Source organism: Poeciliopsis prolifica, unplaced genomic scaffold (genome assembly GCF_027474105.1).
Source record: "Poeciliopsis prolifica strain line A6 unplaced genomic scaffold, Auburn_PproV2 SCAFFOLD014, whole genome shotgun sequence".
NCBI classification, from domain to species: domain Eukaryota; kingdom Metazoa; phylum Chordata; class Actinopteri; order Cyprinodontiformes; family Poeciliidae; genus Poeciliopsis; species Poeciliopsis prolifica.
In genome coordinates this window covers 7,548,520-7,569,892 of record NW_026562389.1, presented here as the reverse complement: position 1 = coordinate 7,569,892, position 21,373 = coordinate 7,548,520, and the positions used below count along the sequence as shown (strand labels likewise).

Sequence of the window (21,373 nt, the reverse complement as noted above, 5' to 3'; positions counted from 1 at the left end):
GCCAATGGCATACTTAAACTAGAATTAAAATGAATTGAAAATGACATCATTTTCAATTCATTTTGAATACACGCATCAAAATGGCCAGGGCATTTCTGTGTGCTTTCTCATCTTCAGATGTGCAAACATGCAGGGCATCCTGCGGGTGCTGTCACTCCTCACTAGCTCTGTGAGCTCACTCTTAACATGAGGAGGTGTTAACGTTATCTGAAGCTGTCATCCAATATTTACTAGGACCATTATCGTTTTCAAATACTATGCCAATGATTCATTTGGCCTTATTCACTCACATTTGAGTGAAGTAAATAAACCGAGGGCCTCACAGCCTCCCCAGTTTCTTCCAATACCATTACTCATTTTGTTTGCAGAAGTAAGTCATTCTTTTTAGAGAACTTGACATGTAATCATGCAAAAACATAATTCTAAAATATTGTTTTGGTTTTTCTATTATTTCAAAACAAAAAATGTTGATATGCACAATGCAAATCAGTAGATGTAAGAGAAGTCAGTCAGTAGCCGAGCTGAGACATTTTGAGCATGTTAGAACCTAAAAAGGGGTTCTAACATGAAAACCTTTTTCTATATGCACTCTGCAGTCTTTCAAAGATCTTAAAAAAGAAGAAGCTATTACATTAATTACTTACTTCTTATTACAACTTTCTCTTGTGGTTACCAAAACAGAATTAAAAAAAAAGGTGCCATTTAATTTGAGTTCTGTAGCAAACATGGTAACTTAAATCTTGGTTTTATGTCACTTAATAGGACACTTGTACTCTTAACAGTTTTTACTTATACTTGTGGTCCTAGACTGTGGAATCTTTATCTTATATATTCAGAATATATGTATATAAGCAGCATACAAGCTAAGACCACAACTCTGACAGCTGCTGTTGAACATGTTTTCCTATTAAATGATGTGATGCATGTATTAGCCAGTTAAGTTTGTGGAGTGTTAGTGCACAGTTTTTAGCTTTGTCCCTAGATCTACTCCTCGAGAGCCACTGTCTTTCAACTTTTAGATGTATCCTTGTTTCATCATTCTTGAACTTTGTACCACACTGGAGAGATATTTCAGCAATTGTATTTAAGTGTGGTGGTGCATTTACGTATCTTCATTTTGCGGGGCAGGAGCTGCAAAACTTCAGCTGAGCATAGGGGAGTGTTAGATGTCTTTAGCACCATATAGGCATACCATAAGTTTTCCCAGAACTTTTGGCCAACTATAAATTAATTTCACAGGCAAAAAAAAGTCTCATGAGCCTGAGGACTTCATGCCAAACCTAGTCTTAGTATATTGTTGTGAAGAACTATTGGCAGAGTTTTGCTGGAGCACGCAGGATATTTAGAATACTACGTAGAAGTTCAAATCTAAACTGACATAATTTCACAAGGGAACTAGTGTCTATCTCCAGGGGTTATTGGGCAAGAGGCAGGATACACCCTGAATAGCTCTGATCAAATCCTAGGAAGTAATTTGTGTTGAAGTGAAAACAAGGATGTTGTAACATGAGTGGTAGTCTGCCAATAAAGCAGACACCTTCATTTTGTTTTCTTTCTAGCCTTGTGCAGACAAGAGAACACCTTTTGCCCTCCTTAAAGCAAAAATCTTTTGGCTGCACTATGAACAGCACAAAATTTACAATAGGGCCTTGTGAATTGTTGGCCTTCTTTGACTCGAGGAGAGCATTTCAACACCCCCGCACGCTTATGCTTGGGAGATGCTTGCATTATTTTCTGCTTATATTACTTATCTTTTGAATTTTACATGGCTTCACATGAGAAAATTGCCCATGTCTGTGACACTGAGGGGCGGGCATGAAGCTGGATTTCATCCATTCTGCATAACCTCTCGGGCAGACTTGATTCCCGATGCCCTCCATGGAACATTTCATAGTGAGCCGTAGCAGAAACGTGGGAAACCACTTTGGTTTCTTGCCAGCACTGTAATAGAGTTGTGAGTAAAACACCATTTTTCTCTTCCTAATCCAGTGGAACTCTGCCACCTCATATTAATTAATCCACTTTTGTGGTATTTAAGCAGACCTGACACTATTTTAGCCATGACTGACAAGAAAATAACATACACTTTTTTACCTTTGCTGATTAAAATTTCACAAAGTTTGAAACAGGTAAGTGTTGATGTGAATAGTATCTTTGATCTGCTTTGCTCTTTTATACAATATTTGGTCATTATACAATCACTGTTAATTCAGGTGGTGTTCTGTTTTCAGTAATACCGACTCAGTAATTATTAATTATTACAATTAAGGAATTGTAATATATTTTCCTATTATTTCATAGCAGTGAAACAAGGCATTTGCCTGATACACATTCTGATGATTACATTAGTGGTGTATTTTTACAATTAGAAACATAAATAGGTTTCTAAGGCAGCTAAGTAGGTTAAATAGGCAGTGCATTAAATGAGCTGGGGTTTTCCAGGGCTCTAATCATTGATATAGTAATAAGAAATGACTCTACCTCACCCATCACTTCTATAATGGCTCTATCCCATCCATCACTTCTATAAAGAACTTGTTTTTTTATCAGTATGTCTGCTAAACAGCTGATGGAAGGGTACACTGTGTAGCACAGGTTACAGATATTTTTATAGTACAGTTCTTGTAGTCATGTGCATAGTGCATTTTGGTCATTAAGGAATGGATGTCATCTTAAACTAGTGTGGTTTTTCTTCAGCATGAACAGTACATGTTTACAAATGTTTTCTCATTTCCTACTAACTAGTGCAAACCAGTCAATCAGGAGTTGCTGAAACACTCAAACTATGCCCCATTCAAAATCTCTTAAACCTTCTTTTTCACCTCTTTTTGATTCAATTTGAACTTTACTGCATCATCCTATTCTGTCATCCCTAAATGTATAGAGTTGCTTCAATGTGACTGATGTGCTACTACATCAGGAGTCACTTGAACAGTTGAACTTAAAGTGGAAGAGTACATAATTGAGCGAAATCCATTACAAATCAAAGTGAGCCAATGTATGAGATACCAAAGAGCTTCTTAAAAAGTGCAGTTAATATTTGACTCCATTTATTTATGGGGTTAGTTTTCAGCTCACTATACACTGTTGGCAGTTTGCAAATGTTGAGCAAAACACAGTGCTGACTGATACCCCGCTGTGTAGAGATGAGCATCTGGTAGGTCAGTGCATCATTGAAGGGTCGATGGTAATTTGATGGCTGTTGTTGAAAGGGAGAACTCCTCACCTCCACTCTCCCTTCCAATTGCTTGCCAGTTGAGAAGGGATTCGATCTGACACCCTCTGATTGCAAGCTCATTCTATCAATGTCAGGATATTGCCAGTCAACTGCCCATTGTTACTGCTGTCACTTCCCCATAGTTTGACATCACCATCTCTCTGCCGAGCCAGAAAAAAATGCTGTGTATTGATTTCATCTTTCAGAAAAGGAGGATTGCATGTATGTGGAGGCTCATAATGTACATCTTTTCCGACTGTTTTTAACATAGGAGTCTGTTGCTGGGCTGGGCTTTCCTTCTGCCTGCAGACCTCCGGTTCCTTCAGTTATTCATGAGCCATCTGCTTGGGCAAGGGTTGCGTCAGATGTGTGTCAAACAGGACCTCATCTGTCCCTCCCGTTCATCTTCTAATTGTGTCCTCGTGTGCAATCTGAGGCTGACACTAATGCCCCTGCAAGACACCCTGATTAGCCAAGGGACTACCGCCTAAGTCTCTGGTCGATCATGTCCTAAATAACCTGTTTCATCTGATCACTGCATCTATATTTAAGATCACACCATCTGGTTCATTAAAGTTGTAAGAATAAACAAAAACATTTTAATTGTACAATTGTCATTTTTTTGTTCTCATCTGGAGAGACAGAAAGGGATATAGTTTAAAATGTTTCAGTCAATCCTGAAGCAAAGAAACATTGCCAACTATCTAGACAAAATAAAAATAAATAAACCTAGATTTACTGAACCATTACCAGGTGTAATAAGGCAGAGATGAAGAGCTCAGTCAGATCACTTGGTTTAAACTCTGTCTTAAATAACAAAAATAGCTCTTTTGGATTTGAAGTTGAAAGCTCTCCAAATAGATAATACCTATGGTCATTGTATGTTTCAATAAATATATTGATAATTTAAAAAAAATCTGTGTGCAAAATGTCTGGGGTAAAAATAAAAAAATCACTTTTGTTTTCTCTCCTACCATTAGATTTTTATAGCAAAGGCATTGAATTTTTTATCCATATGTTGTGAGCAATTTGATAATTGATAAAATGCTTCTCAAGCACAGCACATAGAGCTGGGGTGCCTCCATCCTTGAAGGCCTTCATCCTGCATGTTTTAGTTCTCTCCCTGGTTTAACGCACCTGGATGAAATGATGGCTCGTAAGAAAGTCTAAGAAGATCACTGACATGCTGGAAAGATTGTTACTACCACCAGGGAGAGAACTAAAACATGCAGGATGCTGCCCCTCCAGGACCGACTTTGGGCACCCCTGACATAGAGCTATGTGTGGGAGGGTATGGCGCATCTTGACTTCCGGGTACCATAGCTATGCACATTTGCAGTGTTCCCAAAGTGCTTGATCTTCATTTTACAAAGCTTTTACATAAATGCATGTCAATTCCAGTCTTCCCGGGCACTCATTGAAAATCAAAATGAGCCCAAATGTTTTCCTTCAACGTAGACATGGTTGGAATATCTCTTACCTCAATTCCTCTAATTTTCTCCTTGTCGAGGAGCTTCCTGAAACTATATAGTAACTTTTAGGACTAACTATATAATAATGGCAGGACATCCCACATATGTATTTTCAAAATGGAGGCTGACACCCAGCAGATTTTTTTGGGTGGGAATATTTTGTATTAATTCTGAATCATAATAAATGACATGCAAATTGGGGATTTGCATGTCTTTTTTGCAACTTGACTCAACTTCAGTGTAAAGACTTAAGACTTGCACTTTGACTTGCAAAATACTGACATACCCTCCCCTGCATTCAGGCAACTTTTACATTACAAAGTGCTAAACTCAGTGATTTTTACCTCTAGAAATAACATTTACTTCACAAAAAGCAATATGAAAAAGGAAAAGTAAGGCATTTAAAAACTTTACTTTCAGTAACAGACACAATAAAAAGGTCACCGTAGTCTTTTTCAACTCAGCCTTATTCATATGAATATGGCCTACCAACCAATTCCTTTGCTACTCAGTGGTCCTCTTGAAAATGAAGACCATTTTCCCCATATAATAAAACTTTTCACAGGCTTATGAAGGGAAAAGAGGTTCAAAGCAAACTTTAATAGAATATTCTCCTGGTTTGCTGTGACCGTGTGACTGTAGGCTACTCTGTAATTCTCACTTTTTTCCCCTAAGAAGCAAGAAACTACACATGGGGAAAAGTAAAAGCACACAATTAGAATGTGCTCAAAAAGTTTGAAGCAGAACAAAAAGCACCGACTTACTGTAACAAAACTACTTCATAACTTTTAAAAGTTTTAAGTGGTAAAAATAACTATATGCATTTTTAATTATTTACAACTGCAGTGGTACAATTAAAGAAGACTGGATTTCTCAGATTTTCATCTAATACAGTTATGATGACAAGTTTACATGTACACATGAGGGTTAAAGTAGCTTTACTTGTTTTACTGACCTGCCTATTTGTCTATTAACGAATATTTATAAATCTTTAATATTTTTTACTACAGATGTGACTTGACTAGAATGTTATTTTAACTTCAACAATCAGACAATAAATTCCAATTAGATATTGTGAGTGACTGAAGGTGATCTGAAAGAGGTGAAAGTTAGTTTGACGACACTGATTGGATCAGGAAAGGATCAGGAAATGTGGGTAAGATATAAGTTGAATTGTCAATTTACACAAGCAACCAAATGCCTTCTAATGAATAAATTTATGGTCCAATACTATGAAGATTAATTTGTCTAAATAGTGTCATAAAATGTTTAAGTACAGGAGAGTCCTTGTGACCAGATTTTCATAAATTAAGCCATTGTGATTCAAATTTGTACTCAGAAAACAGTAAAATTAAGTATTCAAAGCCTATTAAAATCAGTAATCAACACAAGGTATAACTTTTTATAAAGTTAATCATTGTTCCTTCAGTACTTTCATTCTAGCTTTTTTATTGGTAAAATTCTTGATAGTTTTTAGTTTGTGATAGTGTTTCCAATCTTGTCTTCATCTTATCTACATCAATTTTCTTTGACTGGTTTTCATACAGCTATCATTTCATCTGCATTCCCTCTAAGTGTTCCATTTGGACATGATATAAAAACAATGTATGTATGAATGGACTTCCTTATGATATATAACACAGCTGAAACAAATTATAAGTATATTAAATGACAGCCTGCCTTGCAGCAACACAATAATGTATAATTTCCGAAAGAGGCCAGGAGGTCCCTCTGGAGAACGATGTGATTCATCTCTGACAGAGACATCACTTCCACTCTAAGCAAAGGGATAAGACATGTTAGCTGTCGCTTCTCGTTCCCTGTCCCTTCAAAGTAAAGCTACCGTGATGAATCAGAGGCTGGCTGAATGTGCTGTCCCAGCATGCCCTCTGTCTACTTTGTGCATTTTGGTGCATGGGAAAATGTCGGAATGAATGTTGCATTTTAACTATAAGACAAAGGAGCAGTGAGTATCTGTGTGAAGTTGCAAACATGCCAGGGACATATGCAAATGAGTGAGGAATCTGGCTATGTGATGCCCCGATGAGTAAACAAAGCTGTCTGCACCCACTCATTCCACTCATGTTGACATCTTTATGTTTTTTCCAACAGAATGTGATGTACTCTGGCTTCTGCTGGGGCACTGGCACCACAACATTTAAACTGAAGCCACGGTTTGTTGATTTTATTTATCCGCTCCACTGGCTTTCAGCTCTTTGGCATCTGAAACCAAACTTGTGAAACTGGGAAAACATGTCATAGGCCATCAAAGAACTCTAAAGATCCTGTAAAACATACACTTTTCTTTGGCTGTACTTAAGTCTAACCTTTAATTTGTAATGCTATTTGAGCATAAACCTGATTTTGGCCTAATCCCCCTTTAAGCAAACTCCTCCATACGTTATTCCTCATCATTATATTTAGTGCTAACTAAGTCTAATCTCACCATTGTATCCAAAAACACAAAGTCATGAACTCTTACAGCAGAGTTGAATGTTGACAACTCCAATATAACTTCAGAATAGAATAAAACAAATCTGGAAAATGCAGCAATGATTGGTTATCTTAAGTAACTGAAAACCTTTGCTAGAAAGAACCCAGGTGACATCTAAATTAAATTGTGAACTCTATACTACATGACACAGTTTGACTCTCTTCTTGTTTATGGTTTTTGCTTTTAGATATCAGGATATTCCTCATGCTTAACCAAACAATACAGAACAATTTTTGCTACAAACAATAATCTAAAAATAGTTCAGACCACTGATTGGTAAAAACAAGTATCATCTGTGGTTTCCTAAATGAGCCTTGAAGTCCTAAACACACTTTACAATAGTCTTTTAGAAAAAAAAATATAAATGTGGGCTCTTGGTTTCTTTTTCTCTACTAATACATAAAAGATAAATAACCCAAAAAGAAAGATTTGATACGAGTCATTTCACCACTTAATTGCAATTATGTCTAATTTAGTTCTTAATTTGTTACAAGTTATTCGTATCAATATGATGCAATAAATTGGGAAAAGCCAACAATGTGATGATTTGCAGCTGAATGAGAATAAGTATTAAATTGTTTTTAAAAAATCCAATTTCATTGATTTAGCTTCACATCACAATTGCTACTGAATGAGCCTAAAATATATGTATCACTCATTCAGTACTAAACAGCAATCAAAAAATTGTGCAGTTGAGCCCTGCCTAGTCATCACTGTGGATTCACCTATTTGCAGATTTTTTTTAAGCATAACTCTAGGTCGTTCGTACAAAATGTGCCTATTCACAGATGTTTTTGTGAAGCATATCTAAAATATCTGAAAGAAAATGCAGCATAGGAAGCTGAAATACCGTGGTGCAAGATTATGTGACACATTAGAGCCCCATTCATTTTCCTTCTGGCTGATTGTACACCCAAGAGCAGAGATAAGGAAAGTCATGAATGTTAGCTTCTCAACCAGTGGCATGACAGTTTCCGCTTTGTATTAATAAAGACTGAGATATAGCTGGCGTGTAACCTATTAAAATTGGCAGTTATATTTGTTTCAACAGGAGGTCTCAAGTATGGTAGATTTCTGCCAGTTGTGCATGGTTGTGTCCTTATCCCCTGCAATTACCAGGGGTCCACTGTATTCCATTGTTTGAAGAATAGGTGTACCTTTGAACTATATCAACAGAGTGCCGATTAGAGCACCATATATTAAAGCTGCAGAGTATTTTTTGTCTAAATTGAGTCTTTGAAAGTACTATCTAGTTGCAGTCAGTATGTGTCTTTGTTTGAAGTTAACACATTATTTTAAGTCCCATATTATTCTCCTGACAGGAAGTAGTTTTGATTGGCTTGATTTTGTTGATAAAACCGGTTAACCCTTTTATTACGAGTCAGTAGTTCAATTCCCCAACTGCTTAGAGTGATTCGTAAAAAAATAAAGTATGCTTATAAGGATCATGTAAAATAAAGAGGAGCCAAGATCAAACCATGTCATTCAATAGAAAATTTTCAAGAGTATTTCCATCATAAAATTTAACATAGTTAAAGGAATAAAAAATATAATACTTAATGCTTGAGTCGGTTGCAGGGCTGTATAAATTTGTATTTAATGTGCAATCTTGTATTAAAACGTCGTAAACTTGTTGGTTTTGTCCTTCACATGAAGTCCTACCCCTGTTCTCATGCAAATAGGAACACATCAAGTAATTGCAATGCTGCTTTCTGTCACTGAGGTGGGCTAATGTGAATGAAGCTGTGAGGCACAATAGGCCGCCAGCAACAAGATGCAGTGATTTCAGCAATGATTAACACCTTGCAAGATGCAACAAGATTTACTTGAAGCTGAAAGGATTAGAATTGTGACTTAGGAGAAAAATATATTTTTCTGCTTCTAATCAAACTGACAATGCTGTAATACAGTCGTGTGTGTCTTGAAGAAAAGAGGCTGATGGGAGAGTGTGAAAGTGGGAAGGATCTATGTTCAGCTGTACTTTGACAAGAGAAGATTTGAAAGCAGTCAGCAGCAATCAATTCTGCTAATGTCAAAATAAATATATTCATTTTCTGCATAATGTAAGTTGAGAAAAGGAACCATTATAGTGATGAAATCAATAAGCAGTGCACCATATTGCTAATTAGTAGCCTAAGCAGTTTACCTGCTCCATTGTGAAGGTTTGTTGAACTTTGTTAAAATATCACACTGTTAACACAAACAAGATACTTTTCATCATTAAAAGAGCCAGACAACACATAGGTCACTCAGAGACTTTTGCTAGCATTTAATTACAAGAACTTAAGACTCAGTAAGTGATTTAAAAAACATTATAGTTGTTTTAGAACTAGAAACTTTTTAAATCCTTGGTGTAACTTAATCCTACATAAAGTATGGATACTTTATGTACTCCTAAATCTGTCGTCTTACATGTATCACAACTGTAAAAACTTGTCTCCAAATACCACCACATTGATACTGTATATATTTTCAAACAGCTTTATGGCAGCAACCTATTTAGTTCCTTCAAATTTGTTTTAACTTAATCTGAGCTTGAGAGGGTTAATAAAATCAAATATGTTGCATGTTTGGTGGACAAATGCAAGTAAAACATGGTTCACCAGTTTTACTTGCCACTGATACTCAGAATTTCATGTGAGAAAATTGGATGTTTCACGCCAACAATCACCACCAAATCCAATGTAGCTGCCAAGCTACAAAAGCTGACTATAACTGGAACCAATAAAAGCTTCCTTCACTGGACATGTTACAGCAAAATAGTATAACGATTAACATGGACTAAATTTTTCATGCTATAGTTTATGATCTGTCTTTGTTAAAACATATTTTGTTATGTTGCTTTGTGTGTGTCTTTAACCACTGAATCACTTTGTTCATATTTGCCATCAAAAAATCATAGATGCAAACATTTCTTCAGATTATCACAGAAGGCAGCCCCAAAACCACCTGTGCAACAGTTTGAAAACCAGTGCAACAGACTGGACCATTCAGGATCTAATCTTAATGTTATATCAAGGCTTCTGTTTGGATACTAGAATTTTGCTCAAAGAATAACGCAATTTCATCAGTAGAATTATTTTGACAGCATTTAGGGTTTTACTTCTTTCATTTAACTGTGTCTAACAGAAACAAGACATGTTTTGCTTCGTTCTGTGGAATCCATGCAATGACATAAGGTGCAGGTGAAATAAACTACTAATGAACAGGCAGGAGAGAGAGGAGAAAAAATGCAAAAATGCAGACGACAGAAGAGATACACGAAGCGTGCTGTGAGGTAAAATATCACTATTGTTAGTCAGTGCTGAGGGAAAAGTGCTGCGGTGCAGAAAGAGTGGAAAGTCTTGACAGCTTTCCGGTGGCAGTCTGACGGCTGAGCAGGGAGGCTGGAAGGAAAGTGCAGCAGAGGGCTGCTGTCAGGCCACACCAGAGCCCCGTTTAACAAGGTCCAGAGATAAGCTGCACCACAACACTTTGCAGGCGAATGAGAGGGGGGTGAGTAGTGGGATGTAAGGAGGGATGAGTACGGCTCATGCATTTTTCCCCACTCTCACTACCTGTCATGCTTGCCATCCCTCGAATTCCTTACATGTGTATTGGAGCGGAGATTGGAAATTTTGAGGAAGGACCGGAGTTGAACGGGATTCAGAGAATTTGAGGAGTATCTCCCGTTGTGTGATTATCACAGTTTGTGACATGTTGACATCTTCATCTGTACATGAAGGATGTGAGTGGTTGTAGATAATGTTCATTTTGGACAGCAATGTAATATCAGAGCAGATCGTTTATGTGTGGCTATCTAACCCCATTTCAGTTATAATAATTTTAATCTGAGCCATGGCGGAGTATATGCACCAATAATTAATATGACCAGATGTGATGTATGCTTTATTTTTAAATATGGGTAAACATGCTCTTAATTGCTAAGCATGCAGCAGAGTTGTATCCTTAAATCAAGCAATGATGCTTTATAATATCAAAGTCTGATCATTTATATTGTAAAAATTGAAGGAAATTTGATAAATTAATTAGTAATTAAAACTGATTCCGGCAGAACTTATTGAGTCAATACAGAAGCTGATCATTAATTATTTGATTATGATTCGTATCGTCTGGTAACTCTAAAACCTTGTTTTACAAATTTTATGAAAATATCATGCAGGATGTGTTGCACGTACTGCTCAGTTGCATTTTTATTAAGATAGAAATTAGAACAATTTAGTATAAAGGAGTAGTGGATTTGACAAATTGCAAAACCAGTCTATTACAACTGAATTGTGAGAAAATGAAAATCTATGATTTCTATGATCTCCTTATATAAAACAGTATTGATGTCTTTATAATCACCCAGAAAAGGTGATCTGCACTGTATATCAAGAGTGTAAGTTTAAGCCACTTTAGTGGAACTTTACTTTTTTTTTTTTTTTTTTTAACAACAGAGCAACTTCACCATAATCTGCTGAAGATGAACTAAGTTACACTGACTTCTAGCATGACCTTTCAAAACCTATTTGATTTTATGTGGTAAGAATTTACGCTCATTCCTGAATATAAACCCTAACATTGAGACTTCTTGTAAGAAAGGGTAATGGTGATATATTTTAGCTCCAAAATAATTAATTGGTTCTGGCTACCTGGTACCACTATCAGATTTTTTTATTTTTTTTTCTGCGTGGCATGGCAATTTTTCTCCCACAATCAGGCACAATGTCAGCGTTAGGAACACTAAAACACCATTAGTTATGTTTGCCTTATTAGATCAAGCTAATTCCATACAGCAGCCACCCACTCAATTCAAAATGAGTCAACAGTTGAGAGGACTCCTGCTGCTTTCAATCCAAACAACATCTAAGCTAAAACATCCAGTGAATAAATTTTTAAACTGGATTAACTGTTCTGTTTATTCGTGTTAAACATTAAGCTCATTTCAAAAGAATATTTGGAATTTTGTTTGCTTTTTATTACATTTTCGCTGACACTTATTCAAAAGAGACAAATAGCATATTTATTGTCTAGGGAGAACTGAAAGGTTGCCTGTTTTATTATTTTGTGTGTGCACTTGCCAAAATTCTCTTTTTTCGACAGATTTCCCGGGTAATATTTATTTAACATTTACTGATCCACATGTGTCTTTTCTTAATGTCTCCACAGGGGGGCGACTCCTTTTCCTGGTGATGTGGCTGAACCTTTTGCCTCAAACTGATAGCTGCCCTGCCAAATGTGTGTGCTTCAGTGAGCCCAGGCCCACTGTGGCTTGCCAACAACAAGGACTGTTTTCCATTCCTACAGTGATTCCTGTACGGAGCCAACGGATATTCCTCCAGAGTAACAAGCTGACAGTGGTGAGGTCCACTAGCTTCAGTTCTTGCCACAATCTTACTGTCCTCTGGCTCTACTCAAACAACATAACCTACATCGAGGCTGGAGCCTTTTTTGGTCTGGAAAAACTGGAGGAACTGGATATTGGAGATAACAGCAATCTCCGCACCATTAACCCAACAGCCTTTCGAGGTTTAACGAAGCTGCACACCCTCCACCTTCACAGGTGTGGCCTGTCAGAGCTCCCTGTTGGAGTTTTCAGAGGAATGTTCTCTCTCCAGTATCTCTACTTGCAGGATAATAACATTCACACTCTGCATGATGACACCTTTGTGGACCTTGCCAATCTCACTTTTCTCTACCTACATAATAACAAGATCAAGATAGTAACCGACAACATGTTTCGTGGCGTAATAAATCTGGACAGGCTACTGCTACACCAGAACCAGGTAATCTTTGTTCAACCCAGGGCTTTTAGTGATCTTGGAAAACTAAAATCCTTGTTCCTGTTCTTCAACAACCTTACTGTCTTGACGGGGGAGACAATGGATCCTCTGGTTTCCCTTCAATATTTGCGCTTAAATGGGAATCAGTGGATTTGTGATTGCCGTGCGAGGACCTTGTGGGATTGGTTCAAACGTTTCAAAGGCTCCAGTTCAGAATTGGAGTGCTATGTCCCAGAGTCCCTGGCAGGAAAGGATCTGAAACAACTGAAAAGTGAAGAATTGGAGGGATGTGTTGAGACATCACAAATCCAGACAACTCTCTTTAACTCCAAGGCACAGTCTGGGAAATTTTCCTCAACTGAAAGCCCTCTAGGTGATATCATTCCCAAGTGTTGTCTTGGAGATAATGACAAATCCTCGATCCTGTCTGGAAAGAGTCGCCAGATCACAAATAATCCTCTTAAGTCAAAGGAGAACATGTCCAAGACCAAATACAAGGTGCAAGAAAGAACAAAAAATGAGACCCAGAATAAGCAGAATGATGGGCCACTGGGGACCTTATCCAACAACCTGGACAAGACGTTGGAAAACCTAAGCCCTGAATTCATAGAGAATCCAGAATCATCTACAGCATCAAACAAAAAGAAAAAGAAGTGTTCCAGAAAAACAAAATTGGATTCCCATTGTAGTAAAAGCCAGAGCTCTACTTTGCAAGTGCTGCACTTTCTCATCATTCCCATGATTTGGATATCTCTAGCCATGTCTTAGGACTCCTGACAACACTCTGCACAAAGGACTCAAGAATGTTTATGCTAATGACAATGATACAGAAGATCCAGTGACGCCTACAACAGACAGTGACTGAGAAGCAAGGAGTCATGTTGATCAAACGTTGCTGGAGACAAACAATAATGAAACGAGTACAATAAAAGAAATGGATGCCTTTACAGAACACTACAGATCTAATGTAAATATTGATTTGGTGCCCAAAATTGTTTGTTCTCTATGTACTCAACTGTACTGTGTCTAAGATACACTTCGGAGAATCCTCTTTTTTTCCCCCTTAAAAGCTTTTACTGCTTAGACAGACCACAGAAAGACAAAAATAAAGGACAAAAAAATGTGGAAAAAAGCTTCAAACGGGAAATCAGAGACATGATGCACACAAAGAATGTTTGGTCTGTTTAAAGAAGAGAAAAAAAACAATCCCCTCTCATTATTTATTCAAAGTCATACATTTGTTGTAATGTTCTTTCTTATGTTTATAAAAACAAATGTTTTGCCTCCCCTGAATTTTAGTTCTATATTTTCATGACAGAAGGATATATGGGGAGCATTTATGAAATGAATGCTGTCCTTTTATTCACTGGGGATTGCAATGGAATCATAGATATGCATTTTATTTTACTTGTGTACAAGTATGAATATATTATGAATAAAAGTTATTATTTCATAGATGTTTATTTTGTGTGGTATTTTTCTGAAATACCAAAAACACTTGATATATTTCTGAAATACCAAAAACACTGTTTTCTGTGGCTTTTTCAACCACTGGCCTAGCAAACCATTCAATGGCCTTTTGGCCATTTTTTGTCGTTACAGCCACTTTTATATGTATAATTTGAACAACTGTATCACTGGAGATGCATTTTACTTTGTTTAAATCTCTAACAATTTAAATATTTTTACCTTCTGCAAAAATGTCGATAGTGAAAGACAGCATGTGACCTCTATCTGTCACATGCTGCATGAACTTTGTTCAGATATCCCCGGCCATCCTGGGAAAACTATTGGAACACTATTCTCTACATTTGTTGACCTGTAAAACAGAGCATCACTGTTAGAAAGCAGGATAGGAATATTCTTTAAGTTTTGTCTAAAGAAAATTATTGACACTATAATTAGACCTGAAAAAATAACACCTTGAAAAATCAAATATTTAATCACATAGTAGTATGATAATTCATTTATTTCTAGGAACCACTGATGCATACACTCTTTCTCTTTCTGTTTTTTTTTTATTTTTTATTTTATTGCTCATTACTTTCAATGCTAATACACAAATCACTGACAGTACTAAGACCTGCTTCAATATTAGTGGATTAGTGAAGTGCTTTATATTATACTGACACAGTAAGGACATTTTGAGGAGGTCATTTAAAAGTTATCTTGGTTTGATCCATCTGTCAAATTATACAAGAGTCAACTGGCAAAAATGGAATCTTGATATTGATGTTGCTATAAAATACTATAATCACTGATGTTTCAAAAATAGTGGCAACGACCCACCCACTATGTTTACTAGTTTTAAATAGGTGCTGCACATGAAATGTGATGATGCAAAAAATTATTTGCCCCAGGAAGTTTAAATAAAATTCAGAATATGATTAGAGGTTTATACATTGCAAAAGCAGATGTACTGAATCTTATGTAAGTGTGCATGAAAATCATATAGAAATATTTAAAAAATGACACCTTACATCTGAACATTGACTATCAGAGCAGCAGAGGCCCTCAAGGCTTTGCATAAAAAAACTAGTATGAAATATTAGAACATTATGCTTGACATGAAACATCCCGTCTTGGACAAGTCGCCTGAAACACATCCATGCTGGGGTGTCCACAGGCTGAGACAATGTAGTGTTACAGTGCACTTTAGTCTATGCTGAGAAATTGCCAACAATGCTCAGTTTATCTCGCTGAATGAGAAATCTCTAGAAGACTGGGTCCTCACAAAGACCTAAGGCTTTTTTGATGCTGTCAATTAGGGGTATAAAGTAGTAGAACATGAGAAACTTGATTTTAGGGTGAAAACAACAACAGTTCCAACCCCCAGCCAAACTAGATTCATCAGGGTTTGTATCTGTATATGAGCTGCAGTCTTCAAAGATACCAGTAATTACACATGACTCATTCAAGCATCCTCTGTATATCTACATAGTTTCATAAAAAAAAAAAGGGACTGGGGAGATCCTTAGCCAAGTCCCCCAGCTACTATATGTTAAAATGGCTACATGAGCAATACAGCCTGCAAGTCAGCTAGACTTAACTTCATCTATCCAGCTGTTGTAAGCAGTAGTCTTTTTATACAGACTGAAAGCAAAACTTAAATAACAAGTTACAGATTTTTAGTTCATATATATTTTAAAAAAATACAAAAAAATAATATTGTTTTCCTGGTTGAGAGTATATCAATGAAGTAGTTTTTCTTCAGATCAAGGGAATGTTGTCCATTACAACCTACATTTGGAAGCGAACATTTTGGAAGGGAACAACATTTGAAATCTTTCAGTTACCAATAGCTGTGGAGGGAATACCCAAAGAAATCACTGCAACTTCTCAGTCAGAAGTAATATTCAGCTACTAGTCAACCAGCTGTTGGTCTCAAAAACTTCCATTACTGCACTGCATTTTTTTGTCATTCTGGCTTTAAGACTTTGAAGAGGAGACTCATACTAAGAAGAATGCAGAGGTGAACCGCCGGTGGACTGCCTGGGCGTCCCGACCATCGGGTTCAGCAAGTGTTCTGGTGGAAACCCTGAAAAGGAAAGGGAAAGCGGCACAGGGGCCGACACAGCGTACACAGGGGACTAGACAATGAATCTAACAAAATAACTAGATATAAGAAACATAATAAAAAGTAGTGTAACTAAGAAAATTACAAGACAAAAAAAGATAATAACGAGAATCATTAAGAAGAACTGAAGTAAAAACAGAGACAAGGCAGAATTAATAGAAAGGACTAAGAAACATAAAATAATAATGTAGATAATCATGGAAAAAAGACATTAGTAAACCATGCAAGATGTACAACTGCAAATGCTCAGTGGTAATTTGTTTTGTTGCTAATGAGAAAAGACTTGCAGAGCCTCAATAAAAAAAATCACATGCATAACACCTGTATTGTATAGGATAGAGCATCAAGTACAATAAATAAATATTTGTAAATTATCAGATCAGAAAGATAAACTTTTATTATGTTTTACATTTATTTTTTCCTTTATAAATAAAATGCAATAAATAGGCTGTTTATACAATACATCTGGGAAATTATAAAGGGGGTAGCTAAATACATACAAACAAACAAGATGATAATCACTTATTTTGATTTATCATCAACAGCCTTACAAAAACTCTTTCCCTGATGAAATATTTCCTCCTCTTAATCTATCAGCATTATATCTCTGTGGAGGTGCCACTACCAAAGTTAAATTTAAAAAGTGTTACCCTCAGTGAAGATTTGTGCTTTGTCGTGTCAGAAATGAGACCATGACAAATCCTTTCAGAACCTTTTCCAATATATGATGAAGTATTCAATATGCAGTTCAATAGAAAAACAATGTATAAAGGAAGAATAAAATTATCTGTTTGTATGTGTCCAAACATTTCAACTAATACTTGAAAACACCTCTAAGTTGAACATTTTGTATTCTTCAATAGGAAGATGTAAATTTTTTGGAATACTTCTCCAAGTCTTTTGATAAGGACTTAGAGTGTGCCTCAGCACCCAATGGGACATATCTCCACACTTTTATGATAACAGTGTACCCATTTTTAGATACCAACTCCTGCAATGTCACAAAGCTCAAATCATCTCAAACTGGTTCCTTGAAATGAATAAGTAACCAGTTTGTTCCTTGTTCATTTCAAGTGTACTGTATTGACGGTACAATCACTACAGTACATATTCCTGTAGTGACTTTCACAGTCACCACATTGCAATCCAATAGAGCACCCTTAGGATCAGTCTGAATGGGATATTTGTTTTTATGAATGTACAAGCAACTAGTATATACTATGTGAGATAAAACCATGTCAGTATGGACCAAACTGTCAGAGGGATATTTTGATCCCCTTTTGCCAAAAAGTGTACATCATACTGTTGGACCATATATTTTCATGGAGAGACTGAAAGACAAATAACGGATGGGTGTGAAGATGCGCTTAGAGAAGAGCAAAAATGCATCTATTTCTACTGCTTGAGCAGTAGTTGTTTTTTTTTTTCCTTTTAACTTGCCAATCCTCATTAACTGGGTAAAACAGGATTTCTCACATTTAGATTTTTCACCCACAATATTTTCCCATCTAAACTCTTTTTAAAAGTAAAAGATCTTAAAATGCAGCAAAAACAACATGATCAGGCCTGTTTCTCAATGGCTATTTATCCACTGAAAATGACCTGTCTTCAACTCCAATGCAAATTCTGGCAGACGCATTACATCTCTTCCAGAAAACAGCAACCTTTGATCATAAGTAATAAGACTTTTTTTTTAGCTTCAGTGAATGTGACTGAAATATTTGATATTATGGCTTGAGGCTAAGGTTTTTAAGTGAAAGTTTTGACTGCTCACTGGTGAGTTCTTCGACAGAGGGTCTAAAACAGTTTGCTTGCTGATCTGCATACTAAGTTCTCAAAGTGTATCAGTCTTTGTTTCAATCGAATCTCTCCACAATTCTTTCTCTGTTGCTATTTTGCACTCTATTTCTGTCACTATCATCAAATGTTTTCCTGTTAGTTTATGATTGTAATATCACCGATACATATCTAAAGCTTTAGAAGTGAAAATGAGTGATGTGTTTAGATCTTTTCAATATAGATGGGTTTATCAACACAGGTTTAAAATGAGCAAAATAAACTTTAGAAATACTCATTATCTTCTTCATGCAAATTTAGATGCCTCAGGTAAAACACGAGGCAGAGCAAAATGGATATACTTCAATAAATATGTATATTAATGTAATACAACATTATGAAGAAGCTCTGACAGTTCTTATATACATTTTTGATATAAAAACTATTTTGAGAAAAATAAATAACAGAGTGCTGTCATGTCAAGAATGTAGTAATTTCTTACCAAAATAGACACATGTCATTAATAGAACAAGACTTAATGTGTCACAAAATACTCTATATTTTCACAATTATAAACCACATAACATGTGATACTAGACACAAAACAATGGTTATAAATAAAAAAATATCCCAAAGAAAAACTACAGCCACATTGCTTTTGTTTTTGAAATTGAAACCAGATGTTCTGCATAAAAAAGACAGAACTCTTTTTTTTTCTCAATGAATTCTGCTTAGTAAAGTTTAGACTGATTCAAAAAAATTTATTTATATGTCCAAAAGCAAAATGTGGCTCCCCAGAATGTTATAAGATGTATAATATTGTTTTTTGCACACCTTAGATGTGCTCAAAAACACACATTCTGATCAACATCTGTATATTTAGCATTGCTTTATGAAGGGTAAGTGCTTACATACGCATTATGAAGTATTATGGCTTTTCACAAAGATGATGTGTTCTTTTGCACTACATGTAGCCTTAACAGTGAAACGTTAAAAGCCAAACATCATTAGAGAATTGAATCTTGTAATTCAACCACACTAGATCTGCTTAAGTGGTCTCATGAGTCGACTTCACAACTGTCACCATACTGGTGTCAACCCCCAGAGCGCACTCAAAAGGTCATATCAGCAGGACCTCCTTCCTGATCCTCTTTTAAATGATGGGGATCATGGTTCTATTTTTATCAGGACTGGACTCCATTTCACACGACAAAATGCAGCTGAGAAATAATCTTTGAGCATTTCAGACTGACATGGTCTTAAGTAAGGCCTTCCTCCTCTGAAAAAGGTCAGATTCATTTCAAACTAACAGGACATAGATTGCAAAGGTAAAAAAATAATAAATAAAATAGAAACAGCTAAGTGTTACAATGTCCATTTTTGTTATGGGGAAAATTTTAATGGTATAACCACTGGACTATATAAAGATGTTTTCTAAATTTCCAATGTGAGCTTTTTCTGAAGAAAGACATTAGCTGTATTACGCACACTGAAATCTAACCATTTGTGTACTTATGATGTTTCAGTAACCATTAGGATGTAAAATTGTAATTTTCGCTAATTTTTAATACAGAAAAATAAATGTTAAACGTTCACATCCTGGCGTGAGTGGAGGGAGATACACTCTCCAACAAAGCTGCAGCTCCCGACTGTGGAGCTTTTTCAGTAGATTAGGCTGATATCCAATAGGATTTGGTCCTACACACCTCATGAAAACCACTGTGTAAATGGGTCTATCTAATGATCCAACTTAATATGATTAAAAAGAATAAAGCTCTCCACATACACATCCTCAACCCCTCATTCACACAGAGAAAAATACACACTCTTTTTCCCATTAGCCATTTTATGGCAGTTCATGCAGAGATCTGTGCTGATGTGGGGTTATCATCTGAAGACTAGCATACTGTCCAGTAATCTGCTCCAAACCAAATGTCCCCATCTGTCAACAGAACTCACACAAGGGCCACTAAATAAAACACTCACCAGCATTCTGAGTGGTTAATCCACCGTGGACTAAAACAGAGTCCAAACTAAAAATAACAAGTATAATAATCCACAAATGCTTATGTGAATCTTTATCAATTCAGTGTCCTTTTAAGGTTTCCCAAATGCTTACCTTAAGCATTACCTTATATATAAGGTAATGCTTACCATATATATATATATATATATATATATATATATATATATATATATATATATATATATATATATGGATCGATCCGTCCTGGTTGGGGGTCCATTTATCATTTATCTCCTAACAATTCCAGATATTTTTGTTGCTGACAAGGGCAATTTTTAATACATGTTCTTAAACATTTTGTCCTTCAAAAACCCACAAAGCTGCAAAACTATTTTTTGAAGCATTGCTATGTGCTGAGGACCATTGTGTGGCCCAAACCCCACTTTTTACAACCTGCATTCAGATTTTGCAGCTCTGAAAAATGTGAATATACACATTAAAGGATCACTTTTTTACTATGAAAATATCAGTCTAATAAACAACACTACATCTACTACCAGTTTGTCCTTAAATTAGCTCTACAGTTCAGCAATGGCTTCATGCATAAAATAAGCAATGGACAGACAACCATTCATCATCATAGAGCATTTATTTTTAGGTGAAAACCTCAAAAATACACAAACGTTTTTTTCAGTGCAACATTCCAACATCCTGTCCCTTTGATTACAGAATAAAATACAGAACTGCAGGACAGGACAGAGTTACATCCAGCATTAATGCACTCTCTGCTGCTAAGCCATCTTCACAGTCAGAACATGCTCTTAACAGGAAGAGCTGGGCAAACCAACATTTTTTGACGTACCTCTGGGGCTTAGGGGGACTGATGTCCAATTCTTTACACTTTCATGGCTCCAATTTTCACTCTCCAATGGAGTGAAACATGCTTCTGTACTGAGGAGTTGAAAAAATGTATCTTGTGCACCACACTGCAGGCTAGAGAATAATAAATCATTAGAAAATATGAATAGATTGTTTTCCTTGTTGAGCTACTTTGATTTTGTGATTTAAGTACAATCTGATTTTAATGGCCTACAACCATTGTAGTG

General features: G+C 36.2%; 1 protein-coding gene across 1 annotated transcript in view; it reads left to right on the top strand.

The window, feature by feature from the left end:
* The window catches only part of rtn4r (reticulon 4 receptor), a 50,154-nt gene extending 35,753 nt beyond the window's left edge, over nt 1-14,401 (top strand). The window contains exon 2 of the mRNA XM_055039114.1: nt 12,335-14,401. Within this exon, the coding sequence (XP_054895089.1) occupies nt 12,335-13,716 (1,382 nt within the window). The 3' untranslated portion in view covers nt 13,717-14,401. The remainder of the gene's footprint in view (nt 1-12,334) is intronic.
* Nucleotides 14,402-21,373: the final 6,972 nt, after the last annotated feature.